At 38.3% G+C, this 27,014-nt stretch overlaps 2 protein-coding genes across 4 annotated transcripts in view; both read left to right on the forward strand.

Annotated features, from left to right (window-relative positions):
* The first annotated feature begins 1,913 nt into the window (after window positions 1-1,913).
* On the forward strand, window positions 1,914-24,513 carry EPHX4 (epoxide hydrolase 4). 2 transcript variants are annotated; one of them, XM_087960608.1, is made up of 8 exons: window positions 2,811-2,899; window positions 5,302-5,436; window positions 11,192-11,277; window positions 16,141-16,298; window positions 19,481-19,609; window positions 21,402-21,505; window positions 22,635-22,783; window positions 23,677-24,513. In XM_087960608.1, the coding sequence occupies exons 2-8, from the start codon at window positions 5,428-5,430 to the stop codon at window positions 23,906-23,908; spliced, it is 867 nt and encodes a 288-aa protein (XP_087816734.1). In that variant the 5' UTR covers window positions 2,811-2,899; window positions 5,302-5,427; the 3' UTR covers window positions 23,909-24,513. The 2 variants fall into 2 exon arrangements, with proteins under 2 accessions (XP_026529866.1, XP_087816734.1); XM_026674081.2 differs by lacking the exon at window positions 5,302-5,436 and having other exon boundaries at window positions 1,914-2,899.
* Window positions 24,514-26,189: 1,676 nt separating this feature from the next.
* BTBD8 (BTB domain containing 8) overlaps window positions 26,190-27,014 on the forward strand; it is a 39,897-nt gene continuing 39,072 nt past the window's right edge. Inside the window, exon 1 of one of the 2 annotated variants that reach the window (XM_026674105.2) lies at window positions 26,190-26,553. In XM_026674105.2, coding sequence (XP_026529890.2) covers window positions 26,408-26,553 — 146 coding nt within the window. In that variant the 5' untranslated portion in view covers window positions 26,190-26,407. The remainder of the gene's footprint in view (window positions 26,554-27,014) is intronic. The other variant, XM_087960609.1, reaches the window with a different exon arrangement.

Here is a 27,014-nt window from a genome sequence, read left to right on the forward strand (position 1 = left end):
ACTTGCAATTTGCTCATAATTATGATGTACCATTCTCACATGATCACAATTTGCAATAATTGTTGCACAATTTGTTGGCGTCCAACCAGCAGTGAATAGTGAAGCCAGCAATAATTTGGAAAAAAGATCAATCATGTGGCCAGGGAACACTGGAACTGCACAGTATTCGCTTAATGATGGCAACATGGAATGCCAGAACAGTCATATGATATTATGCCTTATCACCACATCCCTTAGTGATGGAATTCCCAGTCCCAATTACATTCGGTTAGTGAGAATTACCTATATTTCTCATAGAGGTTGATTTCTGCCTCTAGTTCATGGGTTGTCAAAGTCTTGGCCCGATATGGTAAAACTATGAATAACTCTTAAAAACATTAAATAATAGTATTTAGGGGCTATAAATACAAGGCACAAAGAAATGTTATCTACATTTAAATGAACTAATGGGAAAATGAGAAATGGATTATGAAAAGAGACTACCATTGTTGAAGTTGTGGAAGTTGGAAGATTAGAATTACACATATCTATTTGTATTATCATTGTTACTGTTGCTTAAAAAAGTCTTGACCCAGTCAGTGCATTGTCCACAGAATATGTATGTTTATATTGAAAAATAAAAAACATTTGAAAAAAAAAACCTCTTGGCCCGTGAACCAGATGCATCAGCACTGGCCACGCCCACCCCTGGTTTAATGAAGGGGGGGGAAGTCACGATACATCACATGATGACAATGTGATGTTACGAGTTTGACACCTGTGCTCTAGGTGATAAATATGTCCAATATACTGGAGAATCAGGTAGGCATACACACAAGTCACTCTGCTTTTCACCTCTGGAATCAGGAACTAACTACCTAACCAGTATTTTCAACCTGGTCCACCTAAATTAAAATGGAAGTATAATTATTGTAGCTGCAGTGATTCCTTCACATATCTGGAGGTTGGAAGGCTGCTCTTTTAATTGAACTCTTTCAATTTCTTAATTATTATTTTTAATTGAACACCAGTACCAAGTAGTCATAGGATACCTGCCCTGCTTTCCAACACTACTAAAGTGACTTTAAAAATCATCTGACTCATCTATACTTCCTTCCAAGCTACATTATTTAAAGCTGCAGTTTTGCCCCATTTTATTTCCCTGGTCTTCAGACTTCAACAGAACACAATTAGAAGGGACCTTGGAGGTCTTCTAGTCCAACCCCTGATCAAGCTGGAGACTCATCAGACTCTGATTTGGAGCATGCTACTGTTTGAACACAGGGAGTTGGTTCAGTTAATGTTTTGGCTTGTATTAACTTATGTTTTCGGTATACATATATTTATCTTTTATGATTGTAAGCCACCCAGAGTTACCATGTGGTACGAATGGCATCCACTAAATTTTACATGGGCATATGTACATATATGTGTACAAACAAGCCATCAAACAAGTTTTCCTTCAATCCTGTTCAATACTCAGAGGCTGCCTGGTCTAGTCGCTGCAATTTCCTTGGCAACCAGTTTCAGAAGTTGGTTTGCCATTGTCTGCTTCCTAGGGCTGAGAGAAAGTGTCAGTCAGCTCGTTTTGAACCCAAAGGCGGGACTAGAACTCACTCTCTCCCGGTTTCTAGCCAGATGCCTCAACCAGGTGTCGTGTAAATACAACGTGACTCCTGAACAACTTCACATAAAGTTCTTCCAGGTCCAAGCCTATCTTTGCGCTTCCATTTCGCCGAATGAGTAGTTTTATTCGCCGCTTCTCATTGTAACGGCTCTGTTTTAACCCTCGGTAGGGCCGGCCACATCATTCGGTCGGCGGAAAGATGAACCGAAGAACCGGCTTCCTCGCACGCGCTCACGCCCGCAATTTTAGTATGCAAAAACGGCCTCCCCCCACTCCCTACCCAAACTTGAATCTCATCTGGTGACGCAGGCGCAGGGAAGGCCGACCCAGAATTACGCGTTGCCTGAGGCAAAGCGACGAATTTGCGCTCTTCCTTCGCAGAGCCCGACGCCAAAACTTACTGACTTTTCGACGTAACCAAGGGGGGTTACTGCGCTTCGGCCTCTTCTGACGGGGAGCCTGGCCCTAACTCTGGGTCTTTTTTCTTTTCTTTTCTCCCCGCCTAATGTCCTCCGGAGAGAGGGCTCTGCTCTATTCTTGATGGCATTCCCGAATTGTAATGTAAGAACGCAGCTTGGCGCGTTTTGTGGGGGCACCGTGGAATGAGAGAGCGGAGAGGCAACCGGCGCGTCCGAAGAGTTTGGCGTTTCTGGCGATCGGCTGCTCCCTTCGCGTTGGTAGCATTGGCTTCGCTCCCGATCGATCAAGGTGACCACGGCGGTGCCACTCGAGCGTTTCCCCCTCACCCCCGCCCAGGAGGCTTGCTCGATAAGTGCGGCAGGCGTGTGGTTCCTCCGGTTGTCTTTTCCCGGCCCGGCCCCCCTTTTCCCTGCCCGGTTTGCATGGTCTGCTGCGCGCCTCCGTTCCGTCGCGATGCTGCGGTTGATCTCGGCTTCCTCCGCGCTGTCCTCTCGCTGGCGGAGCCCATCTTGAGTTCACGGGCGGGGGAGTGAAGGCGCAATCGCCCCCATCGCCGCCGACGCCGCTTCTGCTGCTGCTGCTGCTGCTGCTGGTGGTGGTGGTGGAAGAGGACGAAGAGCGACCGAGCTGGCGCGCCCCGGCTTCTCCCCCTGGCTGTGCATCCCCGCCAGGCTCATGGTGAGGATCAAGGCGGTGCTCTTCTGGGCTCTGGTGCACAGCTACTGTGGTCTCTGCGCCTGCATCGAGCTGCTGAAACTTTTGTGGAGCCTGGGCACCAGGCCAGGCAAGACCTTCCAGTGGCTGATCCGAGATAACTCGCCGGGATGCCTCAGTGACCCTTCCTTGGGCACTCACTGCTATGTCCGGATCAAGGTAAATCGGAGCAAAAAAAACAAAAACAAAACCCACACGGCTTTAGGCTTTCTGGAGGGTTACTCGACTTTTGCTTCTCTGAGGCAAATGGGCCAGTTAGGCTCCATCGCCACTTATAGTTAGGCGGTGGGTTCCTGGACTCTGCTATACTGCTGCATTTCTTGCTTTCTCCTACCTTTTGCTGCCACTAAAAAAAAAAAAAAAACCCCAAGGAAGGTAGACTGCAGACTGAATGAGGAGAGTCCAGTTCGCTTTGTCATGGACTGATGTGTGCTAAGTGCGTGTTAAGAATCTCTCCCCACTGCATTCCAGGCGAGGCGAAAATCCTGAGGGAGGGGAAAGGTTGGGCCGTGGGGCTGCAGGCAGCAATCGAAGTATGAATTCAGGGGTGGGAAAGGCAAGGATGTGTCGGGTTATCTGGTCTTGTGAACTGGAGGATTACTGAATTCATCTGTGCTTGGTTTTGATGAGCTGTAACCAGAGACAGGCCACATCTCTCCAGAATGACCCCTTCAGCGTTTGTACAGGAACTACGTAGTCTGGCTGGGATGGTGTTTTTCGGTGTCTCAAAGGTGCTTTTTTTCAGATGGCAACTGGACTTTGTTTTTCCTTGAAGATGTTTCACTTCTCGTCAAGAAGCTTCTTGGATAAGAAGCCAAACGTCTTCAAGGAAAAACGAAGTCCAGTTGCCATCTGAAAAAAAGCACCTTGGGACAGCCATGCCCTGGATGACTGAGAATCTCCATAGATGTTTTTCAGTGGTTAAAATATATCTTCTCTTTAAAAAGAAAAAAATAATAATAATTGAGCCCACCAATGGTCTTAAACAAGGCATTCCAGGAAGTTGAGAGGATCTGCAAATGTGTGTATGCAGCTTTTCCAGAGGTCCTTTGTAACTAGTCTTACAATTTTAATCAAGAATTAATGCAGAATCTGCCTCTCGTTAAATGGACTGAGTTATGGTACAATATTGACTCCAATTACAATTTGCAAGAAAGATGGTATTTAAATATTCATTTATTTATATCCCACCTTTATTATTTTTGCAACTAACTCAAGACAGCGAACATGCCCAACATACTTTCCTCTCCTATTTTCTCCACAAAAACCACCTTGTTGGGCTGAGAGTGACTGGCCCAAGGTCACCTGGCTGGCTCTGGTGGCTAAGATGAGACTTGAACTCATGGTTTCCCGCTTTTCTAGCCTGTTGCCGTAACCACTAGACCAAACAGCTCACTAATGTGAGTAAATTCTTCTGCCTTGCCATTGATGACATTTTTCCAGCAGAGTACACAAGGAGGTGATGTCATCTAATCTCTCTAAATTTGAGGAAGCCCCTTGCCATGCTTGACTCCAAGGTCACCTTTACTTTATCTTGTTTTGTGGTCCCCCACAACTTCATAGCTTCTAAACACATTAAAACTACCCACCATCAGCTCAGATATTGGTGGACTTTGATGATGATCACTTCCCATCTCCATTAACCCTGTTGTTAATCATTAACCACTGCTGTTGTCCTGAAGACTTAGCGACATCATCATTTCATGTTTAAAAAAGCGTAGTCTCAATAGTTTTTCACTAGGAGATGCAGAAGAAAATATAAATGATACGGTCAATTGCATTTGATTCTTGGAGACTCTCTTAGAAAAGGCCTGGCAGTTTCCTTGGCAAGGTTTTCAGAAGTGGTTTGCCATTGCCTCTTTTCCCAGGTCAGTCAGCTGGCTGTTCTCCTAATTTATAACCAGATGCCTTTACCAAACTGGCTCTATTATTCATATGCAATCATTAATTGTAAGAGATTGACAATAGTAGTTGACTGACAAAGATAATCTGGTTCCAGAAATAGGATTCTATCTTTCATGCTACAAAACTTACATGACTGAGTCAGCAAGATGCAAACTGGCCAACTACACCTTGGTTTGGTGTGTTACACAATTCCAGTTGTATACTTGGTCGATGTTTCTAAGTTGCACTTAAACCCAGCAAATTGAGTTCATCATTGATGTATATTGCGTGATTACAGCTTTTGAATAGATTGAGCTACCTAAAGTGTGGCTTTTTCAAGCTGAGTGTTTCTAAGGTTTCCTTTCAGTCATTTTTTTAAAAAAAAAATTATATATGTGACTGGCTTAGGACAAGAAACAGATCAGAGTTACAGTCTAGGGCAATCAGGTTTTCTTTCTTCTGTATTAAAAGGTATAATTTGCTTTCTGTGATTACTTGGCTAATAACCAATTCAATAAATCATCTCCAACTTCAGAGTGAATCATAATAGTAACCTTGAGGACAGTTGGCCACACTAGGTTTTGTTTGAGGACGGTTTGTCACTTCTCCCATCCCTTGCTTTTCCTACCACTTCTAGAAAAGTTTGTCTCACACTATCTTTTGTGACTACATTTTAGGGCTAAAGAAGTGGCTGAAACAATAGGCCATTTTAAGAACTTTTATTGGATTAAGATAGATACCCTGCAGTGATCAATAGATGCCAAAGAAAAGCCTCCAAGCAGATCTGAACTGTTTCCCATCACATGGGTCTGGTAAATCAGTAAGAGCTTAATTTGTAGCAGCAATGACTACCTCTTAAATACCTTGAAAGCTAATTATTCAAGCTAAAGCATTACACCAAAAGTGAATACCATACTTTTCTCCTTAGTGACTATGTGACTTTTTATCCATTTTTACTAAGGACTGTTACATTGAATTCACTAGGAGATTGAATGTCTGATGCAATTAGATATATTTGCAATGCCCTATTTTTTTAATTATACTGTTTTAACTACTTCTCTAGGTTGTTAAATATTTCTTCTGAGCAAATAAATTAGCAATATATAATAAAACAGTATAATTAAAAAAATAGGGCATTGCAAATATATCTAATTGCATCAGACATTCAATCTCCTAGTGAATTCAATGTAACAGTAAAAAATGGATAAATAGTCACATAGTCACTAAGGAGAAAAGTTCTATAATGGAAAGAATAAATAGTTTAGATTTATATGAGGCTAGTAAAACCACAGAAGGCTGGTCAGAAGTTCTGAACAAAAACCTGTTTCATTTAACATCTCTCTTTTTTAAACTATTGTAAAATGATTTATTGCAATGGTAGTTTTATAATAAGTGGATCATATCATTTATTCTAAAGTTATCACAATCCAGAATCCTACACAAACAAACTTGTATATGGTGATCTGTTTTTTTTAGTATAGCACTTGCCATTAGAAAAACTCAGATTAAACAAAATAGGATCGTTCAATATATTTTTAAATATTTATCTCTTTACTTAGGTTTTTTAATACAAAGTAAATTCTTTTTAAAAATATGTAAAACCTTATGTGGACATGACAGAGAATATATGTGAACCAATAGAGGCTAACCACTAAAACTACATCTACCATCACATGGTATGGCCAGTTGGCTGAAATAGACTCACTGTTGAGAGGAATTTCATAGAGCCACTTTGAGCTTTCCCAGGTAGACCAGATAAGAAACATGATCAGATGAGCTAATTCTACTTTATTGTAAGACTACATTAATAGAATCAAGTCTGAAAGTACAAATCTCCACTATCTCCTTTACAGCCTGAGGAAGGATCCATTCTGAGCCTCTTTCTCCACCCATTATACAGCTGTGGGCTGTCCCTTCTGTTATTTGACTGTCCTCTAGGCAGCAATTCTTCATCCATCTTTCAAGGCCTTTCTCATATACTATTACAGTCATACCAGTAGAAGGTAAAGAGGCATTGGAAATTATCTAGTCCATTACTTGGTCAGTGCAAGAATGCACTATTATAATATTATTATATGGTAGCATCCCTGATAGAGAGCTCTCCAGTCTCTCTTTAAATGCCTTTAGCACAGGAATGTTTACCACTTTCAAGATAATTTGTTCCATTGCTGATCAACTCTTACCATTAGGAATAGTTTCTGATATCCAGTCAAAATCAACTTGTTATTTAAACTTTTTTTGTTCTATGTTCTTTGTGACCTTCAAATATTTGAAGAAAGTTACCAAAACTCTTGCCGTTTTTTTCCCTTTTCCAGGCTGAACATATTCTCTACTTCCAATTGCTCCTTATAGCATTTTCCTTCTGGGCCCTTATTATCCTAAAACGGTCCTTGATGCTGTCTGAGTTTGCTTTTTTTTCTTGCAGACGTTTCATTACCCAGACTAGGTAACACCATCAGTTCTTGTTATTGTTCTCCTTGGTTGTATGCATTCCTATTTGTAAATGCCCTTCCTAAACATATGCACCCAGAACTGGGTACAAGGGTCGAATGGAGAAAAATGATTTCATTTAAATTAATGCACTGCATAGATACTTTCTTAAAATGGTGTAGTGTGTTACAAATACTGATTTTGAATACTTTTTTGGGAGGAGTACTGTAAAGTGAATTCTGTGTATATTTTCATAGTAAGAATGCATTCTGTAGTTTTAAACATATCCAAAACTGGATTACCTTGACATAAAATAACACTGGGGCTTTGTTCTAATAACTTGCAAAGCTATGATTTCTTTAACCATGGTTTATGTATTAAACAGCACCTGAATTCATACAACACATTTTGCAATAATGCACTATATTTTATGTCATGTCTAACTGAGTTTGTATATACACTAAGCTGTGTTTGTTTTACAAAACATATTTGGCTGAGTTCATACCATGCAATAAATCAAAACTGTAGGTTAATGTACTGAGCAAAGCAGGGTTATTGTATACATTTGAATATGTAAATGCTATATTGTATATGTAAATATTTGTAGTAAAAAGACTTACAGGAAATTGTTTTGTGAAGACTATGGATATTTAACAAAATGTCACGCCCTTCATAAACCAGCAATGGAGAACAGGTAAGATAAGGATATCTTGTTTAAAATCTGTTGAAAAGATATCTTAATCTTAGTCTTTTTAATGATTTGGTGTGGTAATTACAGTTCTATACTATAATTGTACCCCAAACTTCAGTTTGCCATATGAAGGAAGCAGAAGTCAGCTGCCTAGATATCTTGCAATTATCCAGTGCAAAAACCTAGGACACATTTTTGCATTGCATCTGGGTGGTAACCTATTCACAGCTGTCTGATGTCAGCAGGCAATGAATAGAAGCTCTTAAGATAATTGTTAACAGACAAGAATTCACAGTGCCCAGTTGGTGTCCTTATTAGCAGCCTCAGCAGAGAACTTGTTTGTTTGAATTGAAAGCGTAAGAAAAATAACCACGCAAGCAGAGTGAGACAGCAGGTTTTTGAACATCCCTATGATCCATAAAAAGCATCCAGAGAAGGAACCATATTTATCCACAGCAGCAAATTGTGGTACTTTAAAAACTATTACAGTAAACCTGTGATTTCAAGGGATTTTTGATGTAATGGACCAGGTTTCTCTCCAGACATCCACCCCCCAAATAATGGATAGATACATTTGAAGAAGTCCAGATGAGGTAGATCAATCTACATTAATTTTACATTAAGGCCTCATCATTCATAGCTATTATTATATCCCTTGCATAATGGCACTATTGCACAAATGCTGCAAATTACATCCTTCAGGTCAATACAGTGCAATTAGGTAATTCCCATCATGATGTCATTATGCAAAGGACATACGTTGCTGAAAATTGTATAATTTGTGGTTTAATGGCCATGCATCTCCTCTCAGATCAAGTTTTCCATCCAGGTTTCACTACATGTTTATTATGGCACAATTGTGCATGGCCTACAGCTAACTTTATCCAATACCAGGAATGTTATGGTGACATTGGGATAAATTAACTTCAGGAAGTAAAGGCAATTGTGTCTCTTATGAACTCTAGCTATTCGCAAAATGAATGTGGGTAATAAATTTGGCTCTGTTGGTTCTGGGTACCTGATGGAATAGAAGCAACCTTGTGTTTATGAGGTTGCAAATGCATGTTGAATGGATTCTGCTCTCATGTTAAGCTATAGTTTATGTTACTAAGATTTTATTCATGTAGACATGGCATATAGATCCTGTCTTTTCTGTGAAAGCTAAATGCAAATTTTATGAGGACCTCCCCCATTCCTGTCAACAACCCTCTGAAATGGTGGGTTGATTTAGGAAAGTAACTGGCCCACAGTAAACCCACTATTGCTGACCAGAAACTTAAAACTAGAATTACCCCAGTCTAAGCCCACAACTGTTTACGAAACACACTAAGGACATCATTTGCAATCTCCTGACACCCTAAGGTTATATTTAACCACAAAAAACCTGATTTTTGCAGGTTCTCCCACTCCTCTAAAACAAGAGTCCAAAGAGGTGCAACGAGACTCTTTATGAGACAAGATACCACTATTTCTATCCTTAAAATCCTGCAAACCCTCAAAAACAGCCCTAAATCGTGCTGCTGAAATGTGGCCCTTTTATTGCTGAATTCATTTCGGTGATGGAACGTTTGTTTTCTTCCCCTTAATTTCTATTTTGCCTCCCCCTGTGCAATGATGTGTCAGCATCCACTCTAGTATTATTTGAACTTTTGGGAGTCTTCTGAGTATTTATTTGCTCTTGTGTGCTGCTCAGAGGCACTCAGATTGAGGCAGTTGGTAAATGCTGTAAAATAAATAAGGGCCCATATTTGAGGATGTGTAGGTGGAGCATATAAACCAGAAGAAGTATGTATTTGGTGAAATAAGTGACAGCTCATAAAATCTGGTTCTATAGAAAATGCATCGGTCTTTTTGCGTGCCACAGATCTCCTTGTTGCCTTTGTGGGAAGCCAGTACAATACTGTTGCTATTGCAGCATCCTACTGAATACTTAATTACAGATGCGTTTAATTTTGCAGTGACCTCGTTACAGAATGCTAGAGGGCAGTGTTTGCAAAATATTGTCACTGGTACCCATTAACTCTCTTTTCCACACAGCTCTTTCACAATCTGCCATTTCTATTTAAACCAGTTCCTTTCATCCGGTTATTTCATTGGTGCAAAGTCACAATATAGCAGTCAACCCTGAAATGAGCTTCTGCTCCTCTGCTCATTAACTCTCTGGAGGTACTTTGATACATTTCTACAAGAACTTATTTGTGGGAGAAGCACTTGTGCTCATTAAACTAGTAACTGTGGAGTATCTACTTTAGATGCAGTAGGGACAAATATTCTCACAAGTATAGCAAATCTGTTGTGTTACTCCAATGTCCTTTGCATTATAAGTATCTATATGTCTTTACATCTGCATGAGCTATAATTTAGATGAAAGGGGAGACTAAGTACATCATTTAAGAAAGTATCTGTTTAGAGTATCAATAAAACAATAAACCAGGGGTGTCAAACTCGCATTGTCATGGTGGCATCGTGCGACGTATCACAACTTTTTTCCCCTTCCTAAACCTGATGTGGACGTGACCAACACATGATGGATCTGGCCCACGGCCCGCGAGTTTGACAGCCCTGGTCTTTATGATACAGGAAATGCTTGATCCGTTTGCGTGCTACTTGATTACTAATGCTGCCAATCTAGTTTTTGTTATTTTTTTTCCTCCATGAATATAAATATATAAATATTATATAAAAGGTAAAGATTTCCCTGTCCTGTCATGTCCAACTCTAGGGCATGGTGTTCATCTCCTTTTCTTGATCAAGGGAGCCAGTGTTGTCCGAAGACATTTTCCATTTCTAGATGCTAAAGGATCATAGAACGCTTTTCCCTTCCCACTGAAGTGATACTTATTTATCTACTCACATTTGTATGCTTTCATACTGCTAGGTGAGCAGGAGCTGAGACAGGAATGGGATCTCACCCTGTTGCACAGCATTTGGCAGGGGTGGGATGCTACCGGTTCGGCCCGGTTCTATAGAACCAGTAGCTCCATAGAGCAGCTGACACCGAACCGGTTTGCTGCAACAACCTTCTGGTCGTCTTTTTGGCCCACCCGCCTGCCCGGGCTGTCTTTTATTTCCTGCTTTTTCAACCTCAGCTGCTTTGCGTGGCACAGCTGCGGTTGAAAAAGCGGGAAAGAGGATTTTCAAATGCTGCGCACCTGTGCGCAGCACTTGTCAGCTCTCTGGGTAGCACAACTGATGATTTTTTGCAATTGCTCCACATGTGTGCGCATCAGGTGCGGCCGTGCGCGAAGCGTGCGCATGCGTGCAAAACACACACTCACTAAACCAGTTGTAACACCGGTTGAATCCCACCCCTGGCACTCGGGTCTCGAACCTGGACTGTCAGTTTTCCAGCTGACGAGCTCAGCATCTTTAACCACTGAGCCTTCACAATTCCTAAGTATTATATATACATATAAAAATGCAATCTGTTTTCCCTTCTTTTTCAGGATTCTGGGCTGAGATTCCACTATGTAGCTGCCGGAGAGAGGGGTAAACCTCTTATGCTGCTTCTTCATGGCTTTCCAGAGTTCTGGTAAATTCCTTGCTTGCTTGCTTTCTTATTCTAATTGATATGACTTGTGTTTCTACTTTTATGTACTGGATCAATAATCCTGTTTTCAACTGAGTTCCATTGAGTGGCTCCATTGGCTCCATTGAGTGACTGGGAAACAACACCCACCCACTTCACTGCTGTTTATCTAACCAATTTAATGACATGGAATGCTTTTAGTCACACCATTAATATAAATAGAACTGTTACGTTAATTCAGCACACCTTCGTACCGACAATGCTAAAATAACTTAGAAAGTTAAAGGGGTCGTACAGTAATTATAGGGAAATCACAGCATAAACTGCTCCTGCTAAAAGCATGCTATTTGTGTAGTTACTAGATTTTGCTTAGAAGTTCCCGTTACTGAAATTACAAGATGAAATAATTGCCTTTTAACAGGACATAACCCTGGAAGAAATTATTCATTTTTAGATGAAGTAATCTAAAATTAAATTAGTTTTGCAACAGCAACCTGTGTATGCAACAGGATTTAAAAGCTAATGTTCCAAGGCTAAATTTAGGGCAAGCTAAATAACCAGTAAAGGTGCAGAAGATGTGAAGATAAAAATTAACTGCTTACTGCTGCTTATAAGTGTCTTATAACATACATAACAAGAGCAATACCCTCAATCCTGTGCTCACTTCATTCATAATACATAGAGGTCATAGGGTTGTGCAAATCCTTCAAAAGCAGGTGCTTCAGAATAATGTGGGAGCCTGTGATAGAAATTTAATAGATTGATATAAGACATAATATAGACATATATAACCATTGGTTGAAAGTATAACATAAATTTTAAGATAAAACTTGGAACATCTCGTATAAAATGATGGAATAAATAGTTTAGTAATGAATGATTAACAACTGATAAATACACAAGCATACGTTAGTTCAACAATGTGAACATTGATATAAATTGTGAGTAAATGACTACAAAAGAATAGCACAAAAGATTCGTAACCAACTGACACGCTGTACGTATATAAAATGGAAGATGGTTTTATGTTTTTATGTTTTGTATTGTATGTTTGTTTTTAAAAATAAAAATTCTTTAAAAAAAAAAAAGAATATGTGGGAGCCTGCATGAAGCAACTCACTCTGAATCTTTAAAGCCACAGTGTCTTTTTCCAAGCTGACGTGTTTGTTTGAACGGTGCTCCTTACTGCCTTTGCTGCTTTGCTGGCTGAGGAATTCTGGGAGTTGAAGTCCACAAGTCTTAAAGTTGCCAAGGTTGGACACCCCTGCTCTAGACATATGTGTATTCTCAACCACTTCACTGTGAAAAAAATCTGCAGCTACCGCAGGAACAATTGAAAGTAATTTCCAAGGCAGCTACACAAAACTGGAAAAAGTTGTTCCTGTGTGTTCCAAAGCCTCTTTTGGAGGATATGCGCAGTTTTCATAGGGAAAAAAAAATATCTTATTAGAGCAGTACTAATGGAATTCCTGTATTAGGATCATCTAGCAGGGCCCTGAGTTAGAAGTGTGTTATTCAGTCTCAAGGAAGCAAGAGGGGATGGGAATTCCACTAGGTTGCCTTCATTATTGGAATACTTTTCCTGAGGAAATTCTCTTGGCACCTGTATTTAAATATTGCTTTACTGCTTTATACTTATATTTGCATTAGGATATGAATTTTTGATGAGACGAAAGCCAGCATGGGACTATTTTAGATGCATAAACAAATCAAAGAATAAAGACAGGCTGAGAGAAAGCTCTTGGCTCGGTTTCTCTGTATCTTGTAAAGAATGTTGCTCAGACTGCTTGACTGTGCCTGCAGAGAAAAACCTCATTTTCTGGTGCTGTTCATATTTCATCCAGGCTGAGACTTAAGTAGCTTACTATATGGCATTTGTATTCCCAGCTGTGGCCATGACACTAGGAAAACATACGTATCCTGTCTATCAAGATTCTGCACTAAAACTATATTGATGATAATAATATGCTGATGTAAAAGATGCCAATATTGAGCAAGAGTTGATTTCTAGAAATAGCACCCTTGGGTATTAATGAAACAATTTCTCCTTGAGAAAGCAAAAGCATTTCTAAAAGATATTTCTATTCACCATGGTAACCAAGAAAACAACACTTTAGACACACACTGTATATTATCTGCGTTCACTCAAGTCTCCAACATTTGCTAGAATACGAGCCTATCGTCACACAACGAACAGTATCAGATTCCAGTCATATCTTCAGAGTGGATATACGGTTGTTGGGAACATTCCAGAAATCCAAATTCAGCAATCTAGTCACATTTTCCATTTGTGGGCTTGGAATTTCTTCAGCTGTTGCATGATGGAGTATAAAAAATGTCTTACACCCCACACCTTGCCCAGTTAAGAGATTGCAATAAGAGATCCTGAATTTATCGATGGGATAGTTAAGAAATATTTATCTTGTTACAAAGAGATTTGCACAAAATATTACATATATTAAGTATCTACAGAGAAACACATGCTACTCAGTACTATTTCTAGGTTACAATATTATATACAGAAAAGTGAGCAGGTTGTGAGATATACCCGTATTTCTTATATACTTGATATATAAAGCCCAAGCTTTTTTATTTGTGCTATTCCTTAGCCTTGTTCAATTGTGATCGTGCTGCTAAACGTGAATGTAACTATTCATTAATAGTTAATAAATATTGCAAATAAATAATTAAGCAATGTGTCTACCTTTTGTTTATGAAATTCATTTCTCAGTAGATTTCCTACTTTGTAATATGGAGTTTTTCCTGAGTATACAAGTGGTAAAAATGCTCCAACAGGTTTGATCTTCATAGAATCGGAAGGGCACAGTATACTGTGGCATTTAGATTCAGTCCAGCAATCAAATCAGTCTCCAACTGAACCTACAGAGTAAAAACTCCTTTTCTGGGTGATTGATTTCACTTTGACCACTAGGACATTTTTCCATAACATTCAATCAGAAACTCCTTTCATTGGAAAAAGGACGGCTGAAATCGACTGAATAATGTTAAATAAATATGAATAAATTCTTAGAAAGTGTGCGTTGAAGTTAATTGGTTTCTCATTTGATATGTTCCATTGATTGCAGTATGTGAACATGTGTTACACTTTTGTTTTCTCCTTCTGAAAAAAATAATTCTCTTCCCAACACAATGCTCAAGACCTAATATTTCTGGCCCAGATATTTGCTTTTTGTGCATTGTTGTTGTTTTTTGAAAGAAAGATAAAGAAAACAGCAATCTTTGCATCTTATTGCTGTCCCTCTTTCAAGATCCCCCAGGGCTACTGAAAGCCATTAATACCTCAGCACTTAGCCATCTTTATGGCTATATTTATCTTCAGAGAGTTCATGAGGGTAGTTTGGGGAATAGGGAACTATTAGTCCAGAAAGAATCTCCTACAAAAGGAATGACAGTCCTAGCTGAATAGATCTCTCTTAACTATATCTGATTGTATAGGGTTCAATGGAAGTGAAAGTAATCTAGAAGTTATCTAGAAATTTTCTGATTGTTAGAACAATTAATCAGTGGAACAATTTGCCTTCAGAAGTTGTAAATGCTCCAACATGGAATTTTCTAAGAAGCAATTGGACAACCATTTGTTTGAAATGGTACAGGATTTTCTGCCTGAGCAGGAGGTTGGATTAGAAGACCTCTGAGGTGCCTTCCAACTCTGTTCTGTTGTTCGGAAAATGAACTATTGTACCTGAGTCTTCAATGGCAGTATTAAAACTGCAGGAATGAGATAATGTTCAGTCGATGCAGGGGTGGGATTCAAATTTTTTAACAATCGGTTATGTGGGCGTAGCTTAGTTGGTGGGTGTGGTTTGGTGGTCATGTGACTGGGTGGACATGGCTGGTGGTCATGTTATTGGCTGGGTGTGGCCAACTCAATATCACTCACATCAAGGCACGCATCTCCTCGCCTGGCCTCTCATGACTGGGGATGCTGCAACAGTTGTAAGTGTGAAAATGGTCATAAGTCACTTTTTTCAGTGCCATTGTAACTTTGAATGGTCACTCTACACAAGCAAAGTACCAGCAAAGGAGGGGAAAAAAACTCCAGAGAAGTTCCTGAGATATGAAGTCCAGTCCTTCCAAGAATAAGGGTTAACGGAGAGGCAGTTTCTGTAAGCAACTCCAAAATGTTTCCTTCCTGCCTTCCTTACAGGATTAGGCCAGTAATTTCTTCTAACAACCTGTTCTCCAAACTGCTTAGAATGTTAACAACTGGTTCTAGCAAATAGGTGCGAACTGGTAGAATCCCACCCCTGGTTGGATGACAAAATACCGTATCATTGCAATATTTATTTTGTATCCAGGGAATACATTAGAAGCACATCTGAAGCTAGTGCTAAATCAGCCGACCCTGCTAAAACAACCAAGTCCTGTGAAAGTTGCTTTGATCAACTTAAAATTTCTCTTTCTTCTGTTGCCAAATTGGTTTCAGTTTGCTTCTTTCTGGTGTTCCAATTAATAATATGTATGCATTAAAAACTAGAGAGAGGTGTGTAGGTATTAGTTTAATAGAGTCATGCTATGTATAATCGGGTCATGGTGATTTATTCAACAACATAATTTTTAAAGCTTTGGTTTAGGTTATGTACGAAATGAAGCATGATTTCATTACATTCAGCTAAACTTTGATAGTGACAATCATTACAAGAAACCATCAAGTGATTCAGGCTTTTACAGTTTGATTCTGTTATTATTTTACAGGGGATTTATATCTTTTAAATTTTATTAACTAGTGCAATGGTTCTTATTGTCTTCAGTTTTATGGTTTCATTTTGTGCTTCCTATATGAATTGATTTTTGCAAAGGTAGGCAGAACAGTTTATGAAGCAAAACTTTCTTCTTCTTTACTAGGTACTCTTGGCGACATCAAATGCGTGAATTTAAGAGTGAATATCGAGTTGTGGCCTTGGATATGAGAGGTTATGGAGAAACAGATGCTCCTGCCCACCGAGAGAATTACAAGCTGGATTGTCTGATTACTGATATAAAGGATATCTTGGAGTCTCTTGGTGTGTGAATAGCAGCGCTGCTGCTCAATTTATAATAAACCTGGAAAAGGGAGTAGCTAGATGATAATATATTTCCTTTAAAAAGTCCTTTTTGAGGTGATTGTTGATGTGCACGTATATAGCATATATTATTTTTTTGCTGTAAATTTAGTTCCTACAATTTTTTGTTTCTTTTAAAAAAAATATTGGGGATTTTTAGCCATTTAATTAATTTTGTATATCTGGAGCTCACATGCCAATGCTTAAATGGGCATGGAATGGTCCTTCCAGACCACTTCCAGACTATGGTCACCAGTGTGTGGGCCGCAAGAAAATTTTGGTGGGCCGCAGAGAAATCTCACCCCAAGAGCATCCCTTCAAAGCAATTAATCCAAGCCGCACAGAAACACAAGGCTGCGCCACCCACATGGCCCGTGGGACCCTCCCCGCCCACTCACTCCTTACCCGGTAAACTTGCCTGCTAAATTGCTATTTTTCCTTTTTCTGACCATCATCTGTTCTGCTGTGCTGCGAGGTTTAGATTAGCTAGGAAGCAGGAAATGGTTGGATTTCTTGCTTTCTAGCTAGTCTTTAGATATTTGGCTCTGCTTTTAAGCACAGCCGAACCTCCCTTAGGACTGAAGGTTCTATTATTCAGTGCAGACTCACCACAAGCAAATTTTGTGTGACAGACTGAGCTAGCCGATGGCAGATAGATAGATCTCTGAATGAATCTGTGATTCTGTGAGCAACTCAATCTGCCTGCCTGCTTTGCTTGATTTTGGGTAAAAGTTGCTCTTTTTTATATATAAAAAAATAAATATTTATATAAATATTTATAATATTTACATACAAGCCATGCCCAGCCAGTCACATGACCACCAAGCCACACCCACAAATTAGGCCATGCCCACAGAACTGGTTAGTGGTCCCTGGGATTTAAAATTATGAGTTTGGTGGTCCCTGAGGTCCAAAAGGTTGGCGACCCCGTTCCAGATAATAAAGCTCCAAAGCGTAAACCAGTCATGCTGTGAATTGGATAATCGTGATGTAGGTTGAAGGGATAGATAATTTGCTATCTTCTTGAAAGTGAGGGCTAGCATTTTAGGCTGAGGGGCAAAACCCAAAATCAACCTATTACCTTTTCCCACCATAGGGAAGTTCTACTGGATTCTAGTTTTCTCCTCAAAGGATAAAGCCTCCCCTCCCCCCAGCAAAAGATTAGATTTGATGCAAATTAATCTCTTGTTAGCTAAAAACAAAACAAAAAGATTTTGAATGATTTTGCTAATTGGAATGCAGATTAGGGGAAATATCTGTAACACAGTAACACAGTATTTATGGTCAGAATCTCATTTAATGCAACCTCATACTTTAGGATAACATTCTCATTGAGCACAATCATAGACTTAGTAAATTATAAGTTCAGTGTAATATAATTGTTTTTATATGCTAGCGACACGGCTATCAAACCACCCACAACTGTTTCTCTCACCTAAAAACAATGTAAACTGGAACATTTCTCCAAGCTCTGTAATTAAGGTAAAAGTTCAGTTGGTGCACCATATTATTTTCTTTGAGGATAAACCATATTAGAAAAAATAAAGAATAGGAGTGAAAAGTCGATGTTCTGAAGTCAGGAGATAAAAGAAAACATAAGGAAACCAACAAAGGATAAAACTAAAGGTTTATCCTCATCTACTATTAACCATGGCAAGGAGATGGCCCATCTTTTTAAAAGTCAGGTTTGCATGGTAACCTTTGATTTATTCCTTGCCTACCAACTTAAGTTGATAAATAGCTGTCCTGGATTTAAAGTTGTGTTTGTCATTCTGCTGCCATATATATTGCCATATGCATGATCTACAGTGCTTCATTGATGATAGGATTTTCCCAGGTTCTATTGATCATCTGAGGCTTAGGGACCTCTGCTGCCAATCACCTACTTTGGTCACTTGAAATTTCCACATAATATATTTTGGTAAGATAGGTAAGGTATAGATTAGCTTAACTGTACCTATGCACGTGTAAAATTTCTCTTAATTTTAAGGTAAGTAGTAGTTAGTTTTGACATATTTTGGCCAGGTCCAATCAAACTCCAGCATTACCAAGTATGCTCATGCTATTTTATTCAAGTGAGTAATCTTAGTTTAAAGAATATCTATGAAGTAAACATGCATGACCCACCAGCTAAAAAGCAGGTAGAATGTTCTGACATACACATAACATTTTATTGAGGTAAGTATAGTTTAAAGCACATATTTCATGCCTGAATAATTCCTAATATATTTAACTTAAATCAGCATGTCTGAAATCATGGGAGATAATACTTTTGAAGAATTTTTAAACAAAAAGTTATAACAAACTACTAAAATATATTAGTTTTAAAAAGATACAGTTAAACCTCACCACAGACACACCACATCTATACCTACAGTCCCATAAAAGAAATAGCTTGGAAAACTTAGATTTAATCAAATAAGGGCATTTTTTTTCTATTTTTAATCACATGGAAGACAAACAATCTAGGGCAAGAGAGTTAGAGGTAGACAAGAAAGGAATAGTGGCATATACATTCTTAATGTACTACTACTGCAGCTTGAAAGAGTTGTCATGTATTATTTCTTAAATTAATATCGTTCATGATCTTATAAATTTAGAAAAAATATAATTGCCCAAACAATATAATGTGCTCCAAAATGTCATTGAATTTGTATTGTTTAAGAAATATTCAAAGGATCATCTCAAACATATTTCTGATTTAATCATCTAATTATGATCATGACTGAATTAGGTCATCATAAATCAGTGGGTTACATCTGATATTATATGAGTAAATACTAATTAGTATTAATTCATTCTTTTCTACTTATTTTTTTGCAAAGCCTTTTTAAAAACCAGCTGGTAAAGTAGAGTTATAAATATTCTCTGGTTACAAAGAATGAAAGTAGACATTTTAGACACATTAGAAAACACACTGAAATTTCCCACCTTGTTCTTGCTAGGTTGTTAGCTATGATTCTTGAAAAGTTTATTAATAGATCACCTATGTCTGATGGTGTAAATCATTTGCCAAAGGGGAAAAATGTGAGATATTGTTTGCAAGTATACTGCAAAATCCACTGTCATTTCCCTTGATGTGATAATTTATTTGCATGGAACTGTTGATAAACATCTGTCAAAAATCTATTTTTAAACAACAGGATACAGCAAGTGTGTGCTGATTGGTCACGACTGGGGTGGAATGATTGCTTGGCTAGTTGCTATTTGTTATCCAGAAATGGTGACAAAGCTTATTGTTGTGAATTTTCCACATCCCTCCGTTTTTACAGGTGAGTTTAAAAGAAAAGCTGCAGCATTAAAAGATGCAGTGCAAATATTTCTTAAAAAAATAGCAGCTGGTGTTTGGCCATCATCATCATTTATATATATTCTACATTTACTTCAAGTAGCTGAGAGAATTATTAGGCCAATATCAGTAGCACAAAGTTACATGGTAATTTGAAGTTACATCTGCCTGGTCCTAATACAGTAATCATAAGTAAGAAATTGTTTAGTTTAGCAAACTGAAGCAAAATAAACAGGAATGACATTTACAGGACTTACACATATTACATTATCCCGTAATTTCTTGAATGTGCTGAAAATCTGACAAAAGAACTTGTTTGCCTGGAAAAAATACAGAACTGTGGAGTACTTTAGTTTCTCCATGTTATGTTTCTCCTGATTAGTAGCTGTGTATTCTGTGTTTGTATGTATGTATAAACGTTTGACTATATGTGTGTGGGGGGGGAGATGTGTGAGCATAAAAGTACTGAAAGATGTTCTTCCCTCCAGATGTGCCAAAACTGTACTTCCCAGAAAACTGATGGGGAATTTGGGAAACTGTCATCGAAACACATCTGGAAGGCACCAGATTAGGGGAACTTGTTTTAAGACCTGTGAATCCTATCACCAACTTTGTGTTCTGCCAGATCTCATAGTTGTTGTTCTAGGGAAAATAAGAGGCAGTAATCTTGAAAATAAATAAATGTGGGCATATGTATAATATAAAAATATTCATAGATAGACAGACATTGATAAAAAGCAAGTTTTGACTTTTTTTTCTGCTTCTTCTATCAGTTTGATGTTATAATCTATGTTTCCTAACCGTGATGCCTGTCAATAGCCTTCAGCTCCAGAATTCTTAGTAATGATGACACTGACTGGAAAATTCTTGCATTGGAGCTCATGGATCTGAAAAGGTCTCCCAGAGAAATGTGGTTTAAATTGCGGACCTATTAGCTATTTTTTTTTCAATTCATAGGAACATTTATAGAACATGGCTATGGAACTTCGTTCCTGAGGGATGTGGCATGTCACACATCTACCAATCTTTCAAACAGCAAAATTTTTCCAGATGTAATTACAATCTCTTATTATTTTTTCCAACCTCATATAATGTTGAAAACAAATTATGGAAAGACACTTGGGACTCTGTCCATCTATCCATCAGCGGGATAACTTTGAAAACTGAATAGAACAGGACAAAGTTTGGTATACTACATAAAGTCAGCAAAAGAAGCATTGAATGCAAAAATGGTCCAAATACTATTTAGGGATGTAGGGTAAAATATTCCAGAAAAAAATCCCAATGCTTCCCTATGGAAGAGTTTTTAACAGCAGTTGAGAATAGTTAAATAGGGTTATTTAACTAATTTATCCAGATTAAGAATTTATATTTTTCTCCCAACCCTTTTTTGATTCTTCCAATTTCCTCATCACCTTTATCTCAATTATCAGTTCCTTAAAAAAAAAAAAAAAAAAACCAGTGCAGGAGCTCAGTGTGTTAAATTAAAACACACACATTTTAGCTCTTTTTGCTTCTATATGAAGAAATATATTTGACATAAGAATTGGGGATGCAGTTTTGATTATTGTACCAGTAATAAGATACACCGGTAATAATAAGATGCGCTGAATACAATTGGATTTGTATTGTGGTAAATTTGTACAAAATTGAGCTACTCACATTAAGAATTCCTTATTTCAAAAGATTAGTATAACGGAACCTAACACTAAAATACCAAATAATAAACATAGTACCAATATTTCTCATTTTTAACTCCTGGTTTTCTTTTTAAGAATACATTGTGCGGCATCCATCACAGATGATTAAATCTGCCAACTACTATTTCTTCCAAATGCCATGGTTTCCAGAACTTATATTTTCAATAAATGATTTTAAGGTGAGTATGGTTAGAGAATGGGTGACTTCCCACGATCCCAATGGATTACTTCCCATGCACTATTGAAGGAAAAGCATGCAGTTATGAAAAGTATGCTTTTAATATTTAACAGTCATTTAAATATTGGGTTAAAATGCATACCTTAAATACTTGTTTTGTGACGTGTGAGTATAGGAATACTTTATAGGCATGAAGCCAAGTTTGCTGTTCTTTTATTTGAGAGTAAGTTTGCTTAAATAAGTAACTCAGAAATCCATACACTCTCTGTCCACAGGATTACAACATCATATTCTACGTGAATCTTTGCTTGAAGAGGTGCTTTAAGCAGATGCACCAGAATGTAGACAGGCAAAAATACCAACAGTTTCTGACTTCTTGCTGGTTTCCCCATTGACGTTGTGGGAAGCTAGCAGGGAACATAGGACATCATGATTATGTGTCTGCAGCTCACTGTGAACACATGACTGTGGAATGGTGTGACAGTCAGAACTCTTAAATCGCCCCTGTTCAGTACCATTGCAACTTTGAACAGTCGCTGAAGGTCATGACTCGAGGACTATCTATACTTACAAAGCTTTAATATGAAACTTTAGCATAGAATTAGAAGCTTCAATGAAGCTTCTAATTCTAGTGTTGACTGAGAAAATCGTGACAATTTCCTCTGGAGCTGCAGATTGTTTGCCGTTGGCATGGATTCTTGCTTTGTCCTGGTTCCTCAACATCTATCCTTCCTGATGGCTCTAAGAAATTATTTTGCCTTTCCTCCACTCAATGTTTTTTCTTCGCAATAAAAACAAATGCAATGAGATTAGGATTAAGAGGGCAAACAATATTGACATTCTCTCTTTGGCTAATTGGAGAGAGCACTCCTGAACTGCCATAGATTCCACAGCAATCAAGATTCCTGTGGGCAGCACAAGTGCAATTTTGAAGGTTTGGGTAGAAACTAGCTGCAGCATGGAAATATCCTTATTTTTTTTTCAAAATTAATATATTTCTGAAAAAATTTGAAAGTCTGTCGAATCTGCCGATGTCTTTCTTTGTGGGAGTTACACTTGGATTGCATTACCCTCAACCCTTTTGGGCAGCTTTTAAAATCTTGTATTTATTTGCTTATGTGTTGATACAGGTGTTGAAAAGCATCTTTACCAGCCATTCTAGTAGAATTGGAAAGAAAAACTGTGGGTTAACAGTAGAAGACATTGAAGCTTATCTTTATGTATTTTCCCAACCAGGAGCACTAACTGGTCCCATTAATCACTATCGAAATCTTTTCAGGTCAGTTCATCTTACTGCATCAAGCTAATACATCCAACTTATTTTTTATAAATACAATGTTGCCTTCAAGGGTTTCTGGATTTTGATGATACAGAATAATATAAGTACGTAAGAGCCATAATCATGTGCTATGGGCTTTAAATACAGCATCCGGTCTTACAGCAGCCAAGTCAATGCATGTGAATTCATAAATCTGGACTAAATACGATAGTCCCTTCCACTGTCAGTTTTGAGCAATCAGTTATTTATATACTTGCATATCTTAACATTAACATTGTTATGCATTAAGGTAATCCTTGTTTAGCGACCACAATTGGGACTGGCTACTCAGTTTGGTAAGCAAAGCAGTTGCTAAGTGAAACCATGATTGTGCTTATGATCCTACTTCATTTTCCTTTCCTTTACGTATCTGCAAAGATCATAAATACAAGGATTGATCATAAAATTACTTTCTCGCCACTGAAGTCACTGTAGATAATCACTTTACAGGGCAAGCCCTAAATGAGGACTGCCTATATATTAAAAGCTGCTGTATTTTTGCATAAGGCATTAAACATTAGTTGTGCATGTGTTCTGATGTGTGAATTCCATATAGTTTAATGGAATCTTCTTAATGTTACTGATTTCATATACAGCTAAGGGGCAAAATTCCTTCTGCTAAAAGTTAAAATAAAATGTTCAGATCAGATATTAATTCTAAAATGCAAAGGTCTGAACCAGATGTATTGTGTGCATTAATTTGTGTCCCTGGAGAGGGATTTGTTTGATTCACAGTACAATAAGAATGCAAGTGCATGTCTATATCCATTTTAGCTACAAATGGAAACTTGTGATTGATAACTAAATTGAACTTTTTTCTCATCATTTAAAAAAAAAATATTTTCTTTTTAAAGTTGTCTGCCACTGCAGCATCATGAAGTCACCATTCCTACTCTATTGGTATGGGGAGAAAAAGATCCTTTTATGGAAGTTGAGATGGCAGAAATCACAAGAATTTATGTAAAAAATCAGTTTCGACTTACTGTTCTGTCTGAAGCCAGCCATTGGCTCCAAGAAGATCAACCTGACATTGTGAACAAGTTGATATGGACTTTTGTAAAAGAAGAGTCAAGAAAAAGAGAGTGACTCTGGACAGCACAACTGAAATATTAAAAGGTCAATGTTCAATGTAATCAGGGCCATGTTAACAGCAAAATGTTAGATTGAAATATGCTAGAGAAGATATTTTCAATGTATTGTATATATTGATGCCAATATTCTTACCAGGTTGGTGTAAGACTATGTAACATTAATGTTGGTTTTACCTGTATTGTGTATTTTGCACATGGAACACTTGCCTTAAAATGTTTGTGCTTGTACAGTAAGGAACTCATAGAAAGTTGCTTAGTTTTGGTTACTTACTTGCTTTAAGATGTGTGGTGCCTTTTATGAATTTATAATTATCTCAGTGCAGGGGTACCAGTTGTAAAAGAAACAATTATTGGTAAAATGGTCAATTTTCATTCTACTGGTTGGAATTTTTTTAACTATATTTTTATCATTAAAAATGTTAATAGATATTTTGATCTACAGTACAGAAATTTTAGAAGTCTAAAAATGTTTGGGCACACTGGAAATCAATCAGATATAATCATACAAAAATTGATTGCTTCTTGTGCAGTGGTATAAATTTTAAAAAAATTAAGATGTGTGCACACAGTATTTTAAAAACTAAAATAGAAAATGAAGAACCACAATCATGACTTGTATATTCTACTCTCGTTCTAATAAACTGCAACTGGCATTGTGTCCTATACCTTTTTCTGTATATATGACAGAAGAGATGGACATTACCAATCCATTAACAATTACTAGGTTTATCTGAATGGTCACCACCATAACAACTAGCTTATCTAATTTATTACTACCACTTTTGTCTTTTTATTTTTAAAAATAAAGTTTTCCTGAGGTAACCAGTTAATACTAAAAAGTCCAAAATGTGATTTTCTGAAAAATAACTTAGCATGATGACTTTTACTTCCATCTACACATGGATATGACCAGTCTGAAAACTTAGTATATAATGAAAGAGTCAGAGACATTTAAATTCTAAAGGTATATATCTACAACAAATTTTAAAGTATTGTTTTCTCAAAACATACCAAGCCTGTTTGGAACCTAATGCAGAGTAGCCAGGCGATCATATAGATCAGTTTTGATAGCTGAGGACACATTCATCAACATTGAAAGTTCAAGAATTCTTAGCTAAAGTGAAGCAAGAATGTTGTTGTGACATCTCAACTTGAAACTTAACAGTTGAATTAACAATAACTGAAAGCTTTTCCCATCCTTTTTCAATCCACCTCTTAGAAACAAGAGATGCTTTTCATGAGCCTTGCCATGGTTTTTCTGTAAATAGTTGATCCTTAATGCCTTTCAAGCTAGATAATGGACAAAAATCCTTTTGAATGCGATTGTGGGAATGCTGTATTATGTAACCTTATCATAATGTAGTGACAGATTCTCATACTCTTAATTTTTATTCCAGAACCAGATTCATTCAGTATTATCTCTATCAATGGATTATTGCAGTATCTATCAGCACTGATGATGTTACCTAGTTTGGGTAATGAAATGTCTGCAAGAAAACAACCAAACTGAGAGAGCACCAAAAAAAAACCTGTTATCATCTCTCTTTTTCCACACACACCCTCCACACACTTCATACAGCTACACAGCTCTCACATTTTTAAATTTATTTGCCACCTATCTCATCATGGGGCTAGGTGCTTTAGGTGATTAATAAAACTGAAAAAAATGAAAGGAGTGTACCCAAAGGTGCTTTTTCAAGGGGCAACTAGCCTTTCTGGTTTTTCTTTGAAGACATTTTGCTTCTCATCCGGGAAGCTTCTTCAGCTCTTGACTGGATGGTGGGGAATGGAAGGATTTAAATCCAGTCAGAGCTGAAGAAGCTTCCTGGATGAGAAGTGAAACATCTTCAAAGAAAATCCAGAAAATCCAGTTGCCTCTTGAAAAAGCACCTTTGGGACAACCATGACCTGGGTGACTGAGAATCTGCATAGACATGAAAGGAGTGCCTTTCTATGTTCATTTTCTTTTCCCATCCAGCTCCGTTTATATAAGATCCTTTCTGTGGACATAAATGATTTATGGATGTATAATTTCAACTCTTATATATCTATTCTATATTTGTCTATCTATCTATCTATCTCGTCCCTCACTCCCTCCGCCATGTGTTTCAAAGGACGGTAAACAACGGGGAGGCGGGGATTTGGCCATTCCTTTTGAGGACGGCACACGGCGATTGGTCTATGGCTCTCCGCTTTGCCCAATGAGAATGAAGAAGCGGGATGGTCTCCGACAGGACTCGGATGAAACTGCTGATCGTTCCAAGCCATTCCTCCTCACCGGAGCAAAGCCATGTGAGCTCGAGGCGGTGCGGCTGTTAGGAGAGGGCAACAAAGGGAAGCTTTTAGCGCAAAAAGGGGACTTCCGCCGGCCTTCCAAGGCCGGCGTTTGCAGCCGCCTGCTTATGAGTAAACCCCGCCACGCGTGTGACACATCCCATCTCCAGGCCAAAAGAGCCTCTGCCGCCCCACCGCCGGCTGGTTCTTAATTCATGCCATGGCGCGTTGTGGGGGGAACTCGGTCTCCAGGGGCTCCGGAGGTCCCCGGGAAGAATCGGCAAGAAAAGGCGGCGAGAGGGGTTCCGCGGAAAGGCGGAGGCTGAAAGAGTTGGTGGCGGAGCAACTGAGACGCGATATGGAAAGGTAAAAAATAAAAATAAAAAAGAGCCAGGATGTCACTGGGACGCCAGCTCTTTTGCACATTACGCCTTCACAAAAGGAGGTCTGCGAAACCCACCTGGGTGTGTCACTGCAGCAAAGTCGAAATGAAAACAAACAAACAAACGCTTGGGTTTCTTGGGTTGAACGCCCACCGAGTCAAATGCATTCGCACGCGCAGTCAGCAAACACCACACTTCCCCGGGCTTTTCTTTGAATGTTTATAGTCATTAGGAGGGTTGGTTGTGGAAGCTCACTTTCTCTTCTCGTGCTATTGGGAGAAGAAAATGTGATATTTTGAAGATTGGGTGGAGGAAAAGAATGCTGGTTGAAAACTATTTGTCCAGACTTAGGGTGGATCTACTGGCACCCATACAGAAAAGCAAAGGTTTTCCTCAGCTTGGCAACCAACTGTTGCTAAAGTATCAGGAGCCATATTATTCAAA

Source organism: Notechis scutatus, chromosome 3 (genome assembly GCF_049901735.1).
Source record: "Notechis scutatus isolate UNSWTSFEM ecotype Mainland chromosome 3, rNotScu1.2, whole genome shotgun sequence".
Lineage (NCBI taxonomy): Eukaryota > Metazoa > Chordata > Lepidosauria > Squamata > Elapidae > Notechis > Notechis scutatus.